This window comes from Malaclemys terrapin, chromosome 6 (assembly GCF_027887155.1).
Source record: "Malaclemys terrapin pileata isolate rMalTer1 chromosome 6, rMalTer1.hap1, whole genome shotgun sequence".
Lineage (NCBI taxonomy): Eukaryota > Metazoa > Chordata > Testudines > Emydidae > Malaclemys > Malaclemys terrapin.
The window spans coordinates 88,656,747-88,680,637 of NC_071510.1; the positions used below are offsets into that span (position 1 = coordinate 88,656,747).

A 23,891-nucleotide genomic window follows, 5' to 3' on the forward strand; every position below is an offset into this window, starting at 1 on the left:
TGTCTATCAGGCACAATGTATTGATCCGTGTTGTTTTACTTTTCCTATTTATAACTTAATTTTTTAGCGACTTGCAATGATATGGTGGTACTGTGGGGATTTTGGTCAGGCAGCTCGTGTGCTGTGAACACTGCTTTATCTTGCTGTTCATAATCTTCTCACTGTTAAATTTGCCTTTGTTGTGTCCACCTGCTGTGTCTCATCCTGTACTCAGATTGCAGACTTTTCAGGGCAGGGACTGTCTTTTAGTTCTATGTTTGTATAGTGCTTAGCACAATGGGGCCCTGATTCCTATTTGGAGTCCCTCATTGCTACATAAAAATAATAATAGTAATAATAATAAATACATGTATTGCGGGAGTTCTAAACCTGTTATTAAATCAATGTGAATACTATGTTATACTTCCAATATATTTTCAGCAAAAATAACATTTGTAAGAGGTGCACGTAAAATATGAGTGTGAGAAAGAGAGCGAATTCAGTGGACTCCAATGGAATCATCCTCAGGAAATGTTATTTAAAATACCTGACGCTTGTTGCAAACTGGTATATTTCAGATTTGCTCCTGGGAGTAGTTCTATGATCCCGAGGATCAAAGTTATCTTTGGCAATCATGATTTACCCAGGAGGTAGAATGCTCACCATAAGACACAGGGAAATCACCTCCTTCTCCCTTCGTCTTGATGATGGAATTTTAACATATAGATCCTGACAACTGCTTTCAGTGCGTCACTACAATTACTATGGGTTATTTTAGATATATCAAAGTATATTTGTGTGTGTGTGTGTGTGTGTTTATCATTTTCAGAAGACTACCACTTGTAATGGATTGTAACAAGACTTGGTATAGAGCATGTATTTGTTTTACTAGCACCTTGGCATTTGTAAGCCTTTTTCTTTTCGCTATTTTCCCTATATGTTTTTCTATTCAGGGGCTACTTTAAGTTGAGCAAAGGGTGGGGGAGGAGTGGAGGAGAGGATGGCACAGCAAGAGACAAGGGTGAAGAGCTTTGAGGTGAGTACAAGAAGCTTGAATTTGATGCAAGAGGCAAACGGAGAGGGAGTGGAGGGCGCTGAAGAGGGAGGCGTGCGAAGTTGTCAGTGACAGGCCAAGAAGATTATCTCAACAGCTTTATTTTATATATTTATAATGGAGTGGGGGCGTCAGGAAGTACCTCTCCTGTCCCTGCAAAGCACGGGGGCTAAGCCCATCCCTTCCCCTGTTATTCTGCGCGTGCATTATTGTCTGGAACGTCTGTCTGGGCGCGGCAGTGTCTTATTGCGTGTGGCTCTGCGGTGCGTTATTGGCTGTGCTGCCGCACCTGTTGTAGGGGAGAGAGAATTAGGTTTCGTGCTGCGGGAGGGGGAGAAAACCAGTGATTGTATGAACGGGCAGCCATAGGTCCAGCAAGAGCAGGAGGGGCGCTGGGAGTCAGCCGTCCTATGGGGGAGCCGGAGGCGGGGAGAGAGTGAAAGCTGAACTTGGAGACTTTTTTAGTCCTTCCTCACCTGGGATCAGCCGACGGGACGCCCGCTGGCTGACCCGGGCCAGCTCCCAGATTGACCCCATGTTAGAGGAAACCGAGCCGCCCACTTCACTCTGAATTTAACAGATTCCTTCAGCCTGGAAGCACTTCTCGGCACTCGGCCACGGGAATCCCTTTACAATGAATGGGATCAGCTGCACGGAAGCGCTGCTGAACGGACCAAAGGAGAAGGTAACAGGACTGTGTGGGGCAGGCGAGCTACTGGGGAGTTGATAAGCAAGACAGAGGCACCCGGAAAACAAGTGCAGCTCTGTTGTTGAATCGGGTCCCTTTAGACTTAACACAAGGCATCCAGGTGCCAAATTCAGAATTTTGCAGTGTTCATGCACTGAGATGTGTCTCGGTCTGGAATATGTTGGTGCAATAGAGAACGCTTGTTCTCCATTCATGCAGGGATATCTGAGGGGTTGAAGGCCAAGAATTGGATGGATTCAAATAGGAGGATCCACCTACTAGATCTTGGGTTTTATGGTGCTGGTGCACTAGGGTCCATCAGGGTCCAGATTTTTTTGGTGCAGTTGGAGCAACTAGGTTTGTTCTCTATTTAGGTATCAGAAATGGGGGAATCAGGGCCAAAGTTTGGCTGGGTCCAGAGGCTGGTTTTGGGACATTCTTGATCCAGGATGAATCAAGATCCAGATATTTTTAATAAAATCATATAATATCAGGGTTGGAAGGGACCTCAGGAGGCCATCTAGTCCAATCCCCTGCTCAAAGCAGGACCAATCCTGAACTAAATCATCCCAGCTAGAGCTTCGTCAAGCCTGACCTTAAAAACCTCTAAGGAAGGGGATTCCACCACCGCCCTAGGTAACCCATTCCAGTGCTTCACCACCCCCTTAGTGAAAAAGTTTTTCCTAATATCCAACCTAAACCTCCCATGCTGCAACTTGAGACCGTTACTCCTTATTGGTACCAGATGACAGAACAAGAACAGTCTAGATCCATCCTCTTTAGAACCCCCTTCAGGTAGTTGAAAGCAGCTATCAAATCCCCCCTCATTCTTCTCTTCTGCAGACTAAACAATCCCAGTTCCCTCAGCCTCTCCTCATAAGTCATGTGCTCTAGCCCCCTAATCATTTTGGTTGCCCTCCACTGGACTCTTTCCAATTTTTTCACATCCTTCTTGTAGTCTGGGGCCCAAAACTGGACACAGTACTCCAGATGAGGCCTCGCCAATGCTGAATAAAGAGGAATGATCACGCCCCCTCGATCTGCTGGCAATGCCCCTACTTATACAGCCCAAAATACCGTTTGCCTTCTTGGCAACAAAGGCACACCGTTGACTCATATCCAGCTTCTCATCTATGGTAACCCCTAGGTCCTTTTCTGCAGAACTGCTGCCTAGCCACTTGGTCCCTAGTCTGTAGCAGTGCATGGGATTCTTCCGTCCTAAGTGCAGGACTCTGCACTTGTCCTTGTTGAGCCTCATCAGATTTCTTTTGGCCCACTCCTCTAATTTGTCTAGGTCCCTCTGTATCCTATCGCTACCCTCCAGGATATCTACCACTCTTCCCAATTTAGTGTCATCTGCAAACTTGCTGAGGGTGCAGTCCACGCCATCCTCCAGATCATTAATGAAGATATTGAACAAAACCAGCCCCAGGACCAACCCTGTGGGGCACTCAGGGGCAGCTCTGTTTTTTGCCGCCCCAAGCACGGCAGTCAGGTGGCCTTCGGCGGCATGCCTGTGGGCAGTCCATGATTACACGGCTTTGGCAGTGTTTCTGCGGGTGATCTGCCGGTCCTGCAGCTTCGGTATACTCACTGCCAAATTGCCGCCAAAACCACGGGATCGGTGGACCTCCCACAGGCATGCCACCAAATGCCGCCTAATGCAGCCCTCACAGTGACCAGCAGGCCACCCCCCACAGCTTGCTGCCCCAGGCACGCGCTTGCTGCGCTGGTGCCTGGAACCGCCCCTGGGGGCACTCTACTTGATACCAGCTGCCAACTAGACATGGAGCCATTGATCACTACCCATTGAGCCCAACGATCTAGTCAGCTTTCTCTCCACCTTATAGTCCATTCATACAGCCCATACTTCTTTAACTTGTCGGCAAGAATACTGTGGGAGACCATATCAAAAGCTTTGTTAAAGTCAAGGAATAACATGTCCACTGCTTTCCCCTCATCCACAGAACCAGTTATCTCATTTTTGGTACAATCCAAGCAGTTAGACTTGTTCTCTATTTGATTGGGAAGTTGGTGGGCAAAAATCAGGCAGGATCCAAGTATATCCAGCTTTTACCCTTGTTTCACTGTGAGCTTTGGTTTTGGGATTTTCCACAAAAGTTCTGCCTAAATCTTGCTGTCATGTAGGTCAGAGGTTCTTGACCTTTTTCTTTCTGAGGCCCCCCCTCCCCACATGCTCTAAAAACTCCATGGTCCACCTGTGCTACAACAACTGTTTTTCTGCATATAAAAGCCAGGGCTGGTGTTAGGGGGTAGCAAGAAGGGCAATTGCCTGTGGCCCCATGCCACAGGGGGCCCTGGAAACTAAGTTGCTCACTCTTCAGCTTCAGCCCCGGGTGGTAGGGCTTGGAGCCCCAGCAAGTTTAATGCCGGCCCTGCTTGGTGGACCCCGTTAAAGCCTGTTCACAGCCCCCCAATGGGCTCCATATCCCTGTTGAGAACCACTGATGTAGGTGATTCTTCCATAAAATTCCATATCTTCCTTCACAAAGTTTTAGGGTTACAAAGGGTATGTCCTTCAAAGTCATTAGACAAACATTTCATGAAGTGCTTGCATCCAGCCAATGAGATAATTCCATTCCCAGCTTCTATCCCCTGCTTACTACTGGGCAGTCACTGCGGGAGACTTTTACACTCTCATTTGCTCTGACTCTGCTGCCCTGTCCTGGGAGTCCCAAGTATTTCTCAGAACCACAGCACACAAGCAGACTTGCAAGTCCCATGTAATTTACACTGCAGACCTTACTTGACCTTGTTTAACCTAATAAGGTGCAGATTGCTGGCAAAAATCAACTTAAATATTTGAAGCCAAAAGTTTCTTTCAAATGCGGTAACCACCTAGGCAGTATTTACTGTGCAAATAGAAAGAAATTGTTGATTTAACAATTAATCAATGGGAAACAATGTTACAAAGTGAAACAAACAAATGATAAGTTCGTTATGAGGAAATGACCATCCTTCTTTCCCCCCCCAGGAGAGCTGAGAAGGAGAAGTAGCTGCTCTCCTGTGAATGCAGGGGCTGCACTTCTTCCTTGCCCTTATTGAAGGGCAGGGAGAAAAGGTGGAAGCTCCTTCCAGCCTCCCCTTCACTGCACACCCACATCAGGGCCAACCAAAATCTGTCCAGTTCTGCCACCCTTAGCAATATTGAGTAGTATTTCCCCAAGTAAAGCAAACAGACTCACTGGGTTTAATGGGACTACTCAACCTGAGTCACAGTGGCAGTAGTAGTACCTTACTATGCAAGTGTTCCCACTGGGAGAATATCCTGAGTTAGAACTAGAGGATCAGGCCCCTGAGCTATGTTTGTTTATTGTGGCAACTTACCATTTTTGCAGTGACAAGGTGAAAGTGACCCTGGGCAGAATAAAGATATAGGTCTGGATTCTGATTTCAGTTAAATAGAGGGAGTTCACTGACCTGAATGAAGTCCCTCCAAGTTTACATTGATATAAACAGGATCGCAATCTGACTCATGGAGTGCAAAGTATGGTCTAATCTTCTTGAGGTAAAGATTGAAAAAACAACCCTCTATGTTACAATATTTGGAAAGGAGAAGCAAGGTGAATGCAATTTCCTTTGCATTGTGTTTGTGAGTAAGAGCATGAAATTAATGCTCAATAATTTATCATTACAAAGATTACAAAAACAAAAGCACACGTAAGTAGAATACCACAAGAAGCCTTTTATCGTGGCTACTATTTCAAAATTGATATATGGAAGATTAAAAACCACAGCACTTAATTTAATTTAAATTATCCAGACTAATTTAAGCATGTATTTTGCTTTAGTCTAGATATGCATCACATTAGTTTGCACTGTAGTTTTTAAATCTCCCTGGTTTGATATGAATTTGGCTGAGGAATTGCCAAGCTGTATGGGAGCTCCCACACTAATCTAAGGAACTTTTTCCTACTCAGGATTATTTATACATTTTAAACTGGTTTTATGGCAAATTAACATAAATAGCGGTAATTGTCTTCAGAAGAAATTTGTCAGAGACCAGATTTTTAGATCCCTGTAAAATGTGACCAGTAAAGTATTGAGCTCTGGCCTTTTGGCTGAGGGGTGAAAACATTATCTATTCTCTCACTGTGATGAGCTGGAATTTACAGATGTAACTTCCAATAATACTAATACAGTATAAACTTTGAAATTTACCAAACTACCAGTAACATAAACTCTTAATATTGAGGGCAAAGTGAAATCTATGACTGGCTTTGGAAGGGATCTGAAGTTTGGAGGAGTATATTCTCCTCTTGTTGTGAAGGGATTTACAGGTTTAATTCCCTTTAATATTAAAGGAAAGATGTATTTCCATTGCTTTGCACTGAGAGAAGAATAGCCCCCTCCATGTTTCAGAGATCTCTTCCAGAGCCATTTATGTACTTAAGTTCATCTCACTGAAATGCACAGGAAAGCAGTTTCTTCTAAGTGCAAAGTTTGTTAGAGGGTGCACAGTTTCATGGCACTTACCCTAAAAGCCTTTATCAGTGAAAGTTTCTTTTTAGTGGGAAAGCAAATAAAACAAATCAGCCCTTTTATGCTCACTACGTGTGTTTTCCAGAGGTGAGATATAATGGGCCAAATTCTGGAGGTACACAAAATGTGTATAAGTGAGGTCAGAGTTTGTCTGACTACATTAAGCAAGTTCTGTCTTTGGTCCCCTGCTCTCCTGTATGTCTCTGACTGAATTCACACACTCCAATTACTACTAGTTTGCCACCTCAGTTTTGTCTTCAATTCTTTTCTCTTTCTCCTCACATCCAAACTCTTGCCAAAAGCTAGCTCTTCTTCCTCTAGAGCATCTCTAAAATCCATCCTTAACTCTTCACCCCAACACCCCCCACAGCTAAAACCCTTGTCCATGCCTAGGTCATTTCTCATGTGAGCTACTCCTCTCTGGCCACCTGGCATCTCATTCTGGTCTGCTCCTCCAGTCTATGTTGCTGCCAAACTCATCTATCTCTCTTGCTGTTCTGACCAAATCATTGCCTTCGTCTCACTTTCTGCATCAAATTCAAGACTTATCTTCAAGGACCTGCACTACTCCTCTTCTGCCTACTACATCTCAGCTGACATTCTTCCATTCCCCATCCCGTAGCCTACACTCTTGTCAAGCCTGTCTTAAATGCTCCAGTACCTCTCACTCTCAGGCCCCTACAACATGAGAGACTCAGGACATGTATTAATTTAATATGAATCATTTCCATTTTTTCAAGTTAATATTCTCTGCACTTAAAAATCATATGTTGGGTGGGCATTTTTAAAAGGCAAGAACCTCCTTATTATAAAGAAATGGAAAATTAACCACAATTCAAGAAGGATGTTGCTAAATTGGAGAGGGTTCAAAGAAGAACCAATAGAATGATTAAAAGATTGAAAAACATGGCTCGTGATAAACTCAAATAGCTCAATCTATTTAGCTTAACAAAGAAAAGGTTAAGGGGTGACACAGTTTATAAGTATCTACATGGGGAACAAATATTTAATAATGGGCTCTTCAATCTAGCACAGAAAGGTATAACATGACCCAATGGCTGGAAATTGAAACTAGACACCATCAGACTGGAAAATGGTATAAATTTTTAAGTGAGCATAATTAGCCATTACAACAATTTACCAAATTTGATGGTGCATTCTCCATCACTGACCATTTTAAATCAAGATTGGACATTTTTATAAAGGACCTACTCTAGATATTTTTGGGAGAAGTTAAATGGCCTGTGCTACACAGGAGGTCTGACTAGATGATCACAATAGTCCCTTCTGGCCTTGGAGTCTATGAATCTATTAAACTTCCTCGTTAGGCAGAAATCAATAGCATCCTCAGAATCACACCTAGAAAAAGTGTCGGTCCTGCAACTTTGACTCCCATGAAATATCCTGTGACATGAATTGGGAGTAGTCATACAAGTACAGGATACTCCTGTAAGAAAATTGCAGAAGCCGATTCAAAATAAAGGTGGGTTCCTTCTTTCACTAATGTCAATGGCAAAAGCTCTGATAGACTTTGATTGTAGCAGGGCGGGGCCCTAAGTCTACTTCAGAATGTCGAGGAAACCTAGATATTGATTGACTGGTGAAATAAAGATGTAGTCATTTATGCTGATTTATAAAAGTTGACTGAACAGCTGAACAATATAAACACAGGTTTGATGTGACATATTTTAATCAAACTGTCTGAAGATTCAAAATACTATGTTTACTTGCAAAGCATACATTAAAATTCTAAATACTGTAAAATCTTGGTTGAATATATGAGAGTTACATTATTATGTAATAGGTATTAAATCCAAGACACAGCCATCAAAAGGCCTTTGTAGGCCATTATTCTGAATGCAGCTTGCTGAAAGGGAATGATGATCTTGTGGCTAAAGCATAGGCCTCTGAGTCAGGCCATTTGGGCTCTATTCCTGGCTTTGCCACAGTTTTCAAGTGTAAGCTTGGGCAAGTCACTAAAACTCCCAACTCTCCCCATCAGAAAATGTAGCCAACTGTTTATCAGAGATGAAACTAAAATCAAAACAGGTTTAAAAGAAATGTAGTCATAAGGAACAAATAAAATGTTGTCATTTAAAATGTCCTATGAACATTATTAATTATTATTCAGTGTAATTAATTTTGTACTAGGTGGTTATAGGCAGGTATGAAGGCAAGGTGTCTGCCCAGAAGAGTTTGTGTAACCCACACACGGCCCAGGTGTGATGTTCTGTCCCATCTAGTGGCACCGAGACTACTTAGAGATTAACAAGTCTGCTACAGCCTTAGCTAAGGGTCATGTGGCTTTTAGCTCATGCAGTAGAGCAGGGGTAGGTAAACTACAGGCTGTGTCCAACCCATCACACATTTCAATCGGTCCGTCAAGCTCCAGTTGGGGAGCAGGGTCTGGGGCTTGCCACACTCCAGCTGAGGAGTGGGGTCAGGGGCTTGCCCCGCTCTGCGGGTGCTGTGGCTACTCCACGCAGCTCCCGGAAGCAGTGACATGTCCCTCCTCTGGCTCTTACATGTAGGAGCGGCCAGGGGACTTCGCATGCTGCCCCTGCCCCAAGTGCTGCCCCCGCAGCTCCCATTGGCTGGGAACCACGGCCAATGGGAGCTGCCGGGGTGGCACCTGCAGGCGGGGCAGCATGCAGAGCTGCCTGGCTGTGCTGCTGGAGAGGGGACGTGCTGCTGCGACCGGGAGCTGCAGCGGCAGTGCCTGTGGACAGGGCAGCACGTAGAGCTGCCTGGCTGCACCTCCAGGTAGGAGCTGGAGGTGGGACATTCTGCTGCTTCCAGGAGATGCTTGAGGTAAGCGCTGCCTGGAAGTTGCACTCCTGACCTCCTCCCGTGCCCCAATCCCATGCCCCAGCCCTGATCTCCCTCTTGCCCTCCAAACCCCTCAGTCCCAGCCTGGAGCACCCTCCTGCACCCCAAACCCTCATCCCGCAGCCCCATCTAGAGCTCTCCCCCCCTCGGATCCCAACTCCCTGCCCCAGCCTGGAGCCCTCTCCCGCACCCTGAACTCCTCGTTTCTGGACCACCCCAGAGCCCGCATCCCCAGGCGAAGCCCTCACCTCCTCCTGCACCCCAACCCCAATTTCATGAGCATTCATGGCCCACCATACAATTTCCATACCCAGATGTGGCCCTTGGGCTAATCAGTTTGCCCACCCCTGCAGTAGAGGCTCATCCATTTAGCTCCAGAGGTCCCAGGTTCAATCCTGCCTGCCGACCACCAGGGTCTGTTGTATTACACTTGCAATCTGCATACCATCCCAAAAGTGAGGATAGGAAGCAACAAAAGCAATGTGCTCTGATAGTGAAGTGTGGTCCACTTCATTAGTTCCACAGTCTAGTTTGTTCTCATGCCTTTTCCCAGAGTGAATCATCAGAATGTGGTAGCACAGTGCAAAAAACAGATATGCAGCATACATAGCATATGAGCTAAAGCCCAGTTTGTGAAGTTTGTTTATGTAGTTCTATTGAAAAATCAAAACTTTTTAATGGATTTGATTGCCAAATCCAACATAGGTCAATAGTAACCAGAAACAGTCTCACAGCAGTTTAGTGGCCTTTGTGAAATCAGTTGGTGGTCTCAGTCCCATTCTTAGTGAACAAGAGTCTTCATTGCCACAATCATCCTCCACATGTTGACAGTCTTGGCGGCAAAAGAGGCCTCAGACTAAGTGAATCTGCATACAGATCAACCCTTTAGGTGAAAGCATCTTGGTTGGGAAGCTTCCACTGTTACTGCTCACACATGCTTTACCTGGTTGTGAATAGACAGCAGAATTCAGTCTCCAAGACTATCCATGTACACACTTTATTAATATTACATTCTATTTAAGAAATGAAATAAAAAGGGGCTTTTTCAGTATAATCAAACCAGTTGTCTCCAGCATTCTGTACCATAATTCTTGCACTAATAATACTTCCTTGTTTCTAGAATTATAACAACACTTGGGAAAAAAATCAGATTTGGGGAAAGAGTATGTTCTCACCTTAGCTATCATTCTAAGGAGAGCTAAACCGAGGACTCTCGCGTCGGAGTGGAGAGATTATATTACCTCTGTATTTGGTACTGCTGTAACCAGTGCTGGAATACTGTGTCCAATGTTCAAAAGATATTGATAAATTGGAGAAGGTTAAGAAAAGAGTCACAAGGATGCTCAAAGGATTGGAAAACTATTTAGCTTAACAAAGAGTAGGTTAAGGGGTGATTTGATCTCAATCTGTAAGTACCTACACAGGGAACAAAAATTTGATAATTGTCTCTTCAATCTAGCAAAGATATAACAAGAGCCAATGGCTGGAAGCATAGGTGGTGCATGAGTGCCGGAAGCTCCCTAGAAGTGTGGGGGGCCACTGGTGCTTGGACCATGGCCCTGCCCTGAGGGGGGGGGCCTCCACCCCCACTTTGCCTCTTTCCCAAAGGCCCCACCCCCGCTCTGCCCGCTCTTTTCTGCCGTTTTCCCCCAAGGCCCTGCCTGCCTGACCCTCGCTCCTTTCTGGGGCTGAGAGGAGCGAGCAGCGGTGGGAGGAGGCCTTGGGAGAAGAGGCAGAGCAAAAGTGGGGCCTCGGTGGAAGAGACCGAGGGGCAGGGCCGGCTCTAGCTTTTTTGCTGCCCCAAGCAGCAAAAAAAAGCGCCGCCCCCGAGCCCCCCCCGCCAAGTGCTGTGCTGCCAGAGCCCGCCCCCGCCCCCTGCCGAGCGCCGCCGGAACCCCCCTCCAGTGCCACGCCCGCGCCGCACCCCCACCGAGCGCCGCGCGCTGGAACCCCCCACAAGCGCCGAGCCCCGTGCTGCCCCCCCGCCAAGCGCCGCGCCGCCGGAGCCCGCCCCCGCCGAGCGCCGCCGGAACCCCCCTCCAGCGCCGAGCCCGTGCCGCCCCCTCGCCAAGCCCCGCGCAACTGGAGCCCGTCCCCCCAACGCCCCCCCCGCGAAATGCCGCACCCCGCCCCTTACCAGGTGCCGCCCCAAGCATGTGCTTGGGTGCCTGGTGACTGGAGCCGGCCCTGCCGAGGGGGGGGCAGGGCCTTGGGGCAGAGTGTGGGTGGGGCCATGGTTCAGGCACTGGTGGCTCTCCCATTTCTAGGAAGCTTCTGGTGCTCCAAAGGTGGCTGGCTGGCACGCTTTCAAAGGGAGGTGACCTGCACCGCAATCGCAGCATTTGTCCTCCTGCATGGCCAACCTTTTTGGGGGGAAGCTTAGCCTCTGCAAGCCTTTTATTCACACCTCCCACAGCTGGAAGTTGAAGCTAGACAAATTCAGACTGGAAATGAGGTGTAAATTTTTAACAGTGAGGGTAATTAACCATTGACAAAATTTACCAAGGGTTATGGTACATTCTCCATCACTGGCAATTTTAAAATCAAGATTAGATATGTGTGTTTTCCCCAAAAGATTTGCTCTAGTTCTAACAGAAATTATTTTGGGGAAATTTTATGGCTTGTGTTATATTGGGTGGTCAGATTAGATGACCACATTAGTCCCTTCTGACCTTTATCTATGAATGAAAAGGACTTGAGAGGTCTGTCAATTTTTGATTAGCGGCAGATTAAAGCTTTATTACGCAGTAAGCAAACCACTAGGGTGACACTCATAAATCGTATGGGATTTAAAACTTGCCATTCAAAATCAAGTGATTTAAACCTCCGTCCTACAAACATTTACACAGGGCATTGACCTTACTTGAGGTTAAGGAAATTACTCAAAGTGCATAAGGTTAATCATTTCTACAAGTTCTTCACAGGAACAGGGCCTTAATTTGGTTATTATAGCATAGATGGGGGAGGAGGTGGCAGATGCATAGGCCAAGATATCAGAGTTCATTAAAATGTTTGGAATTCATTTTTTTTAACAGACAAATAGCCTTTGTTTTTTAAAAAAGAATTTATTTGCCCAAAAAACCAAAAACCTGTTGAGTTTTTTTACATTCTTCATGTTTATGCCTTTTATGATTGAAATTTGTACTAAAGTGTTAATGAAATTATTATAGGATTTTTTTTGCTTACCAAAATGATTTTGATTAATATTTTTAATGAGAAATTGGTCCATTTTGAATCCTGCAAACTACCTTAATCTTTATGAATATTCTGACCAGTACTACAAGATCTACTCTTTTAGAGAATCAATCAGGACTTTCTCTTGGCCCATTTTAGAACAAATCTTTAAGGCAAGGAGACCTACAGAGAAGTGAAAAGGTTTATATACATAACGTTCCTAGGAAACAAATCGCTCTCTGTCTTGACTGAGGAGCTTTTTGCCTGTATCTAGTCCAGCGAAACCATAGAAATAGTGTTAATAAGATGATGCTGAAGGGGGACAGAGAGGTCTAAAGTACATTCCTGCTCCCTACTATCTTATTTGTAGCAGCTCTGAGGACAGTCCCAGCGCACTAATGCTGCCAAGGACACTAGTAGCAGCAGGTGTAGTAACAGCGGAGGTGGGCAAAGAAAGAATACAAAAAGTGGGGAGGGAGATCTACCAAGGAGACAACATCTTCTTGTTTTGCATCACCACCAGGATGCAGTGGCTGGGCAGCAGTAGGGAGCAGGAGTTCAGGAGAAACACCGAGCATTTGGGCTTATTAAAGTCCTCACGGTAGTGCGGGCTGGGGAGCAGAGCCCAGGGGTGAGGGGGCTGTCACAGCTGCAGAGAAAGGGTTAGGAGGAGACTCCAGGGGACATTGAGGGTGGGGGGTTGAAAGGGAAACTGAAATCAAAGAGCACAAAAGAGCTGAGCAAGAGACGCCGCAAAGCCGGGTGTCCTGTAGTATGGTGCACTGGGCATGCTAATCTGCAGTTGAAGAGAGAGCCTGACCCGGGGCTGCAGACTCTGGGCCGGTGCACGGGGCTGGAGCGGCGCGCCGGGGAGCTATACAGGCACCTCCGGCCGCCGCCACAAGTGACCCCAGGCTCGCGGCGCGGGAGCGGAGGCTGGCGGGCTCTTGGTAGCGGCGAGCAGCCGGGGCTGGGGGCGGGGGGATGCCCCGCCGGGGGGAGCGGCCGCCTCGCTGCTCTGTGGCTGTGCGGAGAAGAGGGCCCGCCGCGAGCCCCGCAGGAGGGGGCCGGGGAGGCAGCGGCGGGCGAGCGAGGAGATAAATGGGAGGGAGCGGCACGGCGAGCGCCACAGGCAGCGAGCGGCGGCTCGGCGGCGGGCGGTGCCCGAGGCACAGCTGCACAGGGGCGGCTGCGGCCCCCAGCGGGCTGCGGCTGGGCTGGGCTGGGCTGGGCGCGGACCGCGCCGCGCTGCGCTGGTGGGTCGGGGCCGGCGGGGGGAGCGGGATGGGCTGCGCGCCCAGCATCCACGTCTCGCAGAGCGGCGTGATCTACTGCCGGGACTCGGACGAGTCCACCTCCCCCCACCAGACCGCCGCCCTCTCGCAGGGCACCGCCACCACCCTGCACGGCCTCTTCGTCAAGACCGACGCGGCCGACTCCATCCCCTCGGTGCTCGCCTACCAGAGCCGCCAGCCGCCGCCCTGCCCCGGCCCGCGCCGCCAGGAGCGCAGGGAGCCCGCGGCCGCCGGCCGGGCCGGGGCGCGCCGCTGCTGCAGCAGCGCCGAGGCGGAGACCCAGACCAGCCACACCAGTGTCAAGGTAAAGGCGGGGGGCGGGACGAGGTGCCAGGTGCGGCGCGCTCCCTGGGCGGGGGCCGAGTGGGGTCTGTCCCCTCCCCTCTTGCCCCGGAGGGGGCGGCCGGTCAGGCGGCTTGGCTGGCAGAGCTGCCCCGCTCCGGGGAGCCGAGGAAGCACCGCCCGGCGCTGCAGAGAGATGCGCCGGGGAGGATGCAGCCCCAGGGAGCCGTTGCCTTGGTGCCCACGGCATCGCCCCAGCAGCAGATGATCCCAGCCCCTCCGGCCGGGCACCGAGTCCGTGCAGAGGCACCTGCCAAAGCCGGGAGCGGCGGCGCTCGGGGCCGCGGGCTGGGGACCCAGGGAGCTGGGTTTTCTCGGCACATTGAGCGCAGCGGGGAGAAGCGGAACGCGCCACGAATGCACGTGGGCCGCGTGTGCGGGCAGTAGCTTTCCAGAGGGAGATGGGTGTATGTCAACCTTGCGCTCCCTCCAAAAGCTACTGGATGCATGATACTGGTGGATGGGTGTGTAGGGCGGGGGGCGAGATTTAGTAAAGCCAGGCTTTTCTGGTCTCCCGGCAGGCACAGCGGGGATTCTCATTCTAAAAGCCTGTTTCCCCATCCCTCTGCTGGATTATTTTACTAGGACTAATACTCAGTTCTAACACTCCACGGGTGCTGGGACAATTTTTATAGTGGAGGTGCTGAGAGCCATTGAACCAAATTGTAAACCCTCTATATGGAGTAGGCAACCTATGGCATGCGTGCCGAAGTCGGCTTGTGAGCTGATTTTCAGTGGCACTCACACTGCTCGGGTCCTGGCCACTGGTCTGGGAGGTGCTGCATTTTAATTTAATTTTAAACGAAGCTGCTTAAACATTTTAAAACCCTTCTTTACTTTACATACAACAATAGTTTAGTTATATATTATAGACTTATAGCGACCTTCTAAAAACGTTAAAATATATTACTGGCACATGACCTTTCAATTAGAATGAATAAATGAAGATTCGGCACACCACTTCTGAAAGGTTGCAGATCCCTGCTCTATATAATGGAAACCACTTCAAGCCAGGGGGTGCGGGAGCACCCTTAGTTCCAGCTCCTATGCATTCCACTCCAAACAAACAAACAAAAACAAAAACCACCCATATATATACAGTACATGAATGCACAAGTAAGTACATCTTGGACAGACATGACTGTAGTATGGCTAGTAGTAGTTGGTGAAGTAGTTCAACAGATGGCTTTAGTCTGTAGGATTCATTCACTTGAAATCTATGGCTTGATTCCAGCCATCAGTGCATGTGCATTGCAGCAGTGTGCATGTGAAGTGTTACAGGTTAGATGTAGTAGTTAGGAGGATTATTATATAATGTGGTTTTGCTGTTTTTTTTCCCCTTTTGTATTTTGTTTGGTTTGGTTTTTAGGAATAGCCTTTGATTAATATTAAAGTGGCCTGGCATTTTCTCTTCATAACCCTTGAGGGTCTGTAGGAATTACTTGTTCATGGTGTCATCACACTCAAAAGGTTGTGATTGGAGACTGTGGAGGTTGTGATTGTGATACAGTTTAAGTTTAGTTACCTTCTTATGCTGTAATGATGTGACAGTACACAATAACTTAGAAATTAAAAGGTCACCATCAACTTAAAAATCACACTTCTATCTGAAATCTTTTCACTTGAAACACATAAGATTCATATAAGTGAAAGAGATTACAGGGAAAATAATTTCCTGTGGTATATTTACTTGCTGTATACATTTCATAGCATTCTGTGTATATTTAGTTTCATTGTTTTCATCATAGAGGGGGCTGATCCTGCACCCTTAAAATGAATGAGAGTTTGTTGTTGCCTTCAATGGGAGCAGGAGTGGGGCAATAGCTAGTTAGTCAATTTCCCCTGTTGTTTGTCTGGGTGTTTCACACAGCAACATAGGAGAAAAACATTTTAGGATAAGAAAATGTGGTTGTAAAACCTACAAAACTTGGGGCAGATACAATTCTCCACAATTCTTTTAACTCGCTCGCTCTCTCTCTCAAAAAAAAGTGTCTTGCTTTCAAATTGGTGTCCTTTTAAAGGGACAATATTGATTAAAAAACATGTTATAAACAAATACATTCCTTTACCTATGTTACCAATAACTCCTTTGGCTATTACAAATAAATGTATTTTAAAAATGCAATTTAATTTTCATAACTTATGTTCTGCTTGTTTTTTACATTTCTCTCAGCGTGAACAATGAAAATCAGTGAAGTCAGTTTGACTTTTAAGTTCTTGGTTCTGCAACGTTTTGGAGTCAGACACTGCAGATGAATGTTCATTTACTTGAAAACAACTGTTTTCATTGAAATGTTTAAAAAGTGAGAATATTTCTGTTTTTAGATTTTATAAAATCTTGTTTTTACAGCATTTAAATTTTGGGCCAAATTCAAATTTCCCTTTAACTTCTGTCACTATGTTCTATAAAAGTATGCCAGAGGAATAATGCCCACACTTGTACATATTTTACATTCTGTGACTAAAGTGAGGTTGGATATTACAGAATTATTACCCATACAATACACTGTTCAGTTCCGACCTGGTTACAGAGAAAAATTAAAAGCATGATACTGTAGTTCTGTGGTGGTAGATACGTAAAACAAATTTAAAGAAAAAATATTCCGAATTTTGGCAAATCATCTGTTTATATTCAGCTGCCCATTGTTTTAACTATTATAATTCTTGGTTCTATATATTATCAGGAATGCAGCATCTCCATTGTGGTCTGAGTTGTTATCTTTAGGGAAAGAAAATAGATTCATTCATATATAGCATTATGTAGGCATGTTAACGCTGATGTCTTCATCAAATTCAATGTTGGATAACTATGTACTATGTAGTTTTACATACATTTCCACTGCTGTTTCCTCTGTCTTTACTTTCTGTCATAAACAGTGGTATAGTGCAGCTCCTGGTTAATGCATTGCTTGCCTGAGGTGGCTACACTTCAGTGGTGGATCATTTGCATATCAAGTTTGTTTATAAAACACTTTCAAGTTGATCAGTGTAATTGCATTATCACAATATACAACTGGCATTAAAAGAGAAGTTTACCCACAGTATGTTTTCAGCCCAAAGTAATTAAAATGAAAGGTAACAAAAACAGATTGTTGTTGTTTAAAATGTCTTGCATAAACTTGATTTAAGTCCAAATCTGTAGCTCATTACAAGTGAGACAATGATTATAAAAATACATTTCCCCACTTACTTTTTAACAAAATGTTCTAGTCTTCATCAGCCTCAAGCATTCAAGTCTGTTAGTCAACATTCAGGGTCAGTTCTTGCTCACCTTGGTCACATGAGCAATAGTGAGACTTTATGCTTATATTCTGTTCTTTTCTCTGTAGATCTTAAATGCTTAACAAGGGTGGGTAAGCATTTTACAGATAAACTCCGTCTCGGTTAACCTAACTGACTTACCCATTGTCACACAGTGAGTCTGTAGCACAGTCGGAACTAGAACCCAGAGCTCCTAGCCTAATGTTCACTCTGGCAGGCTATAGCTGCAATGAGAATACTTCACTAAGGCCTGCTGTACACTACAAAGTTAGGTTGACATATGTTGCCTTGTGTTGTACACTCAACTTTGTCTTCTGCCAATGTAAGCACCCCATTTCAACAATACGGTAACACCACCTCTCTGAATGGCACTGAGTCATGGTCAACATACTGTGGTTGATGCAGTGTGAGTGTAGATACCATGTTACCTACATCAACCCTCAGAGTCCTCCAGCAACTGTCCCACAGTGCCTGACAGTGACCAATTTGCTCACAACGGTGAACTGCACTGTCCACAGGTCATGGATACTGGAAGCCACCTCCCTCCTCTTTTAAAGCCCCCACATATTTTTGAAATGCTTGTTCCTGATTGTCCAGCTTGATGAGCACATCTTGCTGCTCTCCCTCGTTTGCAACTGCCCAACCGATCATGCAGGCTACATGCTCCAGATGTGCTCTGGCCTGTAGACAGGAGGTATTGGATCTCTTGGGCCTGTAGGGAGAAGAGGCTGTGCAGGCCCAGCTATGAAGCAGTCATAGAAACATGGACATCTACAAGCAGATTGCACGGAGGATGCAGGTGCAGGGATCTGACAGGGATCAGCAGCAGTGCCTCATGAAGGTGAAGGAACTGCAGCAGACACACCAGAAGGCCAGGGAGACCAACAATCATTCTGGTGCAGGTGCCGAGCCACAGACCTGCCACTTTTACAATGAGATACCTGCTATACCTGGTAGAGACCTCACCAGGACCCCGCAGAGCACCATGGATACCTCTGAGAAACCCGAGTCACAGACCCCCTGCTATGAATGGCAAGGAGGAGGATGGGGATATACAACCAGGGAGTCGAGCATTGCTGCAAGCCAGAATCTGTTTGAGACTCCCCCGCAGTCTAGTCAGTCCCACCAGCCAACCATGGGTGAGCCCAATGCAGGGGGAGGAATCTCAGGAAGCATGTGAATGCATTTCCCATTACAGTGTTTTAATGTACGGGTGGTACACGACCCCGGTGTAGCAGGACACAGCTAATGAATTTTCATTAATTTGCTCGTACTAGAAGAAGTAGCGGTACAACAAACAGAGGTATTGTTATTATCTGCTTTTCATTCCCGTGTACAGTTAGGTGGGGCCATGCAGAGCAGTTTGTTGATGTATGCAGGGATCTCCCTTGAATCGTCCTGAGAGACCTCAATGAAATTTTCATGGAGATACACTGCAATCCTCTCCCAAAAGTTTCTAGAGATGGCAGCCTTATTTCTTCCTGTGCAGAAGACATTTTCCCACATCAGTCTGCAATTTCTTCAGCTGGCACCATTGAAGTAAATGGGTGCCTATGGGCCCACGTGGCTTCGGGATGCAAACATGGGCTGTACTCTCTGTGCCTTTGTTACCCTCACTCTGAGGGTATCAGCCAAAATCACCACTGCCTGTGGAAAATAGTGCCAAAACTCAGGGCCATTGCCCTGCACTGATGCACATGAAAATAGGGGCTGAAATTTTATTGTTTCATGCAACCCAACAATTCCTTCCTTATTCCAACCCATGACCCTGCTGGGCCATTGTCACCATGGCTGGAGCTCTGAGTGGCGGTGTGCACAGGCTCTCCAAAAGCTGAAGTGTCAATAAGCATGCCTTAAACTTTAGGGGAGCTAGGGAAGGGAGTTCTGAAACATTTGCTTTCTGTTCTGACTATACACTGGTGTGTTTTATCTGTAGCTGCTGCCATTGTGGCCTGGAGGGGTTCCCCCTCCACACCCACTGAGCACCTTAGCCAGATAAGGAGGAAAAAAAAGAGGACTCAGGAAGAGGTTCTTTGAGATCCTGCAAGCCAGTATTGCATTGGACTGTGAACAGAAGGCTTGGAGGATGAATATTTCAGACAGGATGAAGAAGGAAAGAGCAGACAGGAGATAGGCCGCGTTGTCTGAGAGGGAGATGCATCAGGACATAATGGGGCTTCTCTGGCAGTAAACAAAAATGGCTGAAGAGTCTTGTTGACCTACAGGTTCAACAATCATAGGCTCGCCTCCTTTTGCAGTCAATAGAGAACTCCATTTTAGCACTTCCCTACACCCCCCAACTTTCCATGTGACACTGGGGGGCCGCATCCCTAATCCTTCAACTCCATCCCAGGGGACATCAAGGACAACCACAGCTTCACATGCTCTGCCCTTGAGAAACTTGTTGCTTTATGTATAGGCAAAATTAACTGAAATGGACATTACTGTTCTTTCCCCTTGTTAGAATCTGTTCCGTTAATTTATTATGGACGTTTTAATTGTATTTGCTTTTTAATTGCACATTGGTTTTTTTTGCACTGGTTTTGATACGCAATGAAAATCTATTTTTTGGAAAATAATTCCTCTTTATTACTTCACAACATATGCTGCAGAATGTCTAGCACTAATTAAAAAACACCCACTACTTGTTATTGTTCAGGGCGACAGAACTCCTAGAATCAGCAACAAACACAGTTTAATAATTATAAATGTACAGCAAGCACTGCAAAATTAATAGGTGCATTAACAGACATGTTATGTTCATAAATGTATGCCAGGCACCACACAATTCCTAACAGTACCCAAAACTTCAGTGCTAAGAAGAACACAGTCCCCCATACCGTATTACTGGGGCTGACTGTTAAAGTACACTTTCAAGGCCTCCCTCTCCCATATAGCTCCTTGTTGAGTTCTTCTAATTGCCCTTGTGTTTGGTTGTTCAAACTCAGCAGACAGCCATTCCACCTCCACCCCAGCAGTAGTTTTCCCCCTTTTGCCTCACAGATAAGCACAGGTCTGTCTCAGCGCGTAAAGCGAAAACCGCGTATAGCCAAAACCCCATTGAGTTCAATGGCGGCGAAATCACCCGCACCACAGGTATAGTATTAGAACTGTTGTGTTTCTCTTTTTTGTTTTTTTGTTTTTGTTTTTGCCGACCACGTAACGTTGAAATTGCTCATGTTAAATGTGCATAAGATGCGACAGACCTGTAGGACACAACAGGCAACTCTAAGCTTTGGGATATTTTTCTCACTGAGATCAAATCTAGTGTGTCTCTTGAGTCTACCAAAAGCACATTCAGCTGTCATGTTGCACCTGCTGAGACATTAGTTGAATCTTTCCTTGGTGCCATCAAGGTGGCTGGTGCACGGCTTCATGAGCCAGGGTAGCTAGAGGTAGACTGGGTCCCCCACGATCACTGTTGGCATTTCAGCATTGCCAGTGGTAATCCGCTGGTCAGAAAAGAAAGTTCCTGCTTGCAGCTTTCTGAACAGTCCTGTGTTCTTAAAGATGTGAGCATCATGCACCTTCTCTGACCAGTCAATATTGACATAGATGAAACTTCCCTGGTAATCCACCAGTGCTTGCATACCCAGAGAGAAGTATCTCTTTCTGTTGATGTACTCTCTGGCAAGGTGGGCTGTTGGCAAAACAGGGACATGCTTGCCATCTGTAGTTTGGGGACCCCACTGCTTCAAATCCATCCATTACATCTGGTATGTTACCAGAACCACAGTCCTGCACAGCAGAAGATTATTAATGGCCCTATACACTTGCATGACAATGGCCCCTACTGTGGATTTCCAACTCCAAAATGATTTCCTACTGACTGGTAGCAATCCAGCATTGCAAGCTGCCACAGTGCGATCACTTGTTTCTCAACTGTCAGTGCAGCTCTCATTCTGGTGTCCCTGTGCTGGAGATTTGGGGTGAACTTGGCACACAGATCCAGGAATGTGGCCTTTCACATCCCAAAGTTCTGCAGCCACTGCTTATCATCCCAAACCTGCTTTACAATGCAATCCCACAAGTCAGTGCTCATTTCTCAGGCACAGAAGCAGCGCTCCACCATCTGCAGCTGCTCTGTGAATGCCCCCAACAATCTTGAATTGGTTTTCATTATGCCCCACAGCAGTCTGTCCTCTACAAAATTGTCATGTCCCCTGCTGCTGCGGTTCTTCCTGCAGCTATGCAAATACTGGAGGATAGTTCGTCCTGTATTTGCAATGCTCATGACAGTAGTGCAGAGCTGTGCAGGCTCCATGCTTTTGTCAGAGATGGCAGACAGCGAAAAGTGCCATGTGGGTTTGTGGGATTTTTTTAAAAAAGGTGTGAAAATAATGCGATTTGGATGGTATATGGGGATGTAGAAAGTTGCATAATGGGAACTTAACCCCTTGCTTCCTGTCACCCTGAATGACTCGTTTCTGCCTCCCCATGCATTGCCAAAATTTCCCAGAAGACAGTGCACTGGATGAGGGTGAGTTGCACACCCAAGGGATACTTGCCCTTGGTGCATCACACTGTGTACCAACACAAGCACTCCTGTTGAGTACACACAGCATCTACACAAGGAGACAACAGTCAAGGGCATGAGTGATATACCAACTGCGGGGGCTTTACGCTGATGTAACTTTCATCAACCAAAGTTTGTAGTGTAGACATGGCCTAAGTAAGAATGCATTCTTTCCCTTAAAGATTAGTATTACATTTCAAAATTCCCACGGCTTAAGAGAAGCTTCAGCTTGATATATATTCATATTGATGATGATACTGCACAAATCTATAGCACCTTTCATTTGAGGATATCCAAGCATTTTACAAATATTAAATAATGACACCAACATCCTGTACATCGGATGGAGAAGGGATCACTTCACCTATCACTCAGATGCAGTCACTTCTGGGTGGTGCACAGCAACATTACACAACACTTTAATAAAGAATATCATAGAAGTAAAGAATATCAGATCCGGAGGAAAGTTGGCCTTGAGTTAACAACTCAATTCTTATGCAAAGTTCTATGGAAACTTCAGTTACAAGAAGTGGTCAGGTCTTCTATTTTAAACCTCATCAGAAAGATGACACCTCTACTAAGAGATGGCAATATTGTTAAAAAATGTCTGTACAAAAGATGATAATGTGAAAAACTGCCCAGTGAAAACTCTCTTGTTCAAACATTCATTAAAACAGTTCTTTAAGTGAGCTGAAGAAAATAACAAAAATAGAAGTTTAAAAATTATTTTTGTCAGAAACTCATGTCTATTAGATGTATAAGAGATTATTACCATACTTGTAAAAGAACTGTTTATCTATATTTGCTAATTAGGACTTAACTGTAAAGAAGTTGCAATACATTTACAAATTGCAGATGTTATAGAAATGTATTTACTTAAAATGTTAGTTTAGAAATACAGTATTTTTAAAGTATCAAGTGGTTAAATCTATTAATTTTGTAGATTTTAAATTAAGTTAATTTTAAATCTAACATTGCTGGCCTAAGGATCGAACTTTAAAAGGTTCTGCAGTCCATTCGTTTTCTACTGATGCCTTGATCCTCCTTTCTTTTCCATTTGACAGGGAGGAGATCCAGTAGGATTTCCTTTTCTCCTGCCATTTGTCTTTGTTGTGAACTTTACTCCAGGTTTTTCTTTGCTTCCTTGAGGACAATCACAGCAGAAGCAGCTCTTGATGGAGTCTTCAAATTCTTTGTTAAAAACCTAGAAGATTTACTTTTATGAAAACAGCTCATTTGAAGCATGTCCCAGAAAGGGAAAGAAATACAGGAATCCTGTTTTATCAGACTAGTGACTATGTTAACTCTGCTGAGGAAGTTGATTCTCACTGAGCTCCTCAGTGCCCTATGGTCTGTTCACAAAGAAAAAGGAATGAATGAAAAACGAATGAATCTGAGGAGGATAGGGCTATGGAGAGCCTTGAGAAACCTGAGCACTGAGAGAGGTGCTAGGTCCACATGGGGAGGTGCAGTTCTTCAGGCTTTCTCTTCCTTCATGGTGGTCCTTCCAAATGGATATGGTATTCTTTGCTTCTGAGACATTCTAACAAGGTCTAACTTGGAGCACTGCCTTGCACCAAGAGAAATATTCAACTCTATAAAGCAACATTTTGCCTGAGACAATTTGAACAAAGAGATTGATAGAGCTCTTAGAAAAGTCTCTTTTCTTTTTCACTATACTGCTGTTCTGATGGCTGCTACTCCACTGACTATATGCAGCTAGAGTTCTCATAGCACAGAAAGGGTAGATACAGGGGAAAGCCTCCTTGAAGGAGAGATTAATGAGACTGGGACTTTTCAGCTTGGAAAAGAGACAGCTAAGGGAAGATATAAATGAGGGCTATAAAATCATGACTGGTATAGAGAAAGTAGATAAGGAAGTGTTGTTTACTACTATTCATAACATAAGAACTAGGGGTGACCAAATGAAATTAATAAACAGCAGGTTTAAAACAAATAAGAAGTATTTCTTCACACAACATACAGTCAACCTGTGGAACTCCTTGCCAGAGGATGTTGTGAAGGCCAAGACCATAACAGGGTTCAAAAAAGAACTAGATAAATTCATGGAGAATAGGTCCATCAATGACTATTAGCCAGGCTGGGCAGGAAGGGTGTCCCTAGCCTCTGTTTGTCAGAAGCTGGGAATGAGTGACAGGGGATGGATCACTTGATGATTACCTGTTGTGTTCATTCCCTTTGGGGCACCTGGCACTGGGCACTGTCAGAAGATAGGATACTGGGCTAGAT

General features: G+C 45.6%; 1 protein-coding gene across 2 annotated transcripts in view; it reads left to right on the forward strand.

Moving 5' to 3' along the window:
* The first annotated feature begins 1,538 nt into the window (after positions 1-1,538).
* Positions 1,539-23,891, forward strand: part of PDE8B (phosphodiesterase 8B) — a 159,775-nt gene continuing 137,422 nt past the window's right edge. The window contains exon 1 of one of the 2 annotated variants that reach the window (XM_054031931.1): positions 1,539-1,718. In XM_054031931.1, the coding sequence (XP_053887906.1) occupies positions 1,668-1,718 (51 nt within the window). In that variant the 5' untranslated portion in view covers positions 1,539-1,667. Of the gene's footprint in view, positions 1,719-13,450; positions 13,827-23,891 lie in introns of those variants that run through there. The other variant, XM_054031930.1, reaches the window with a different exon arrangement.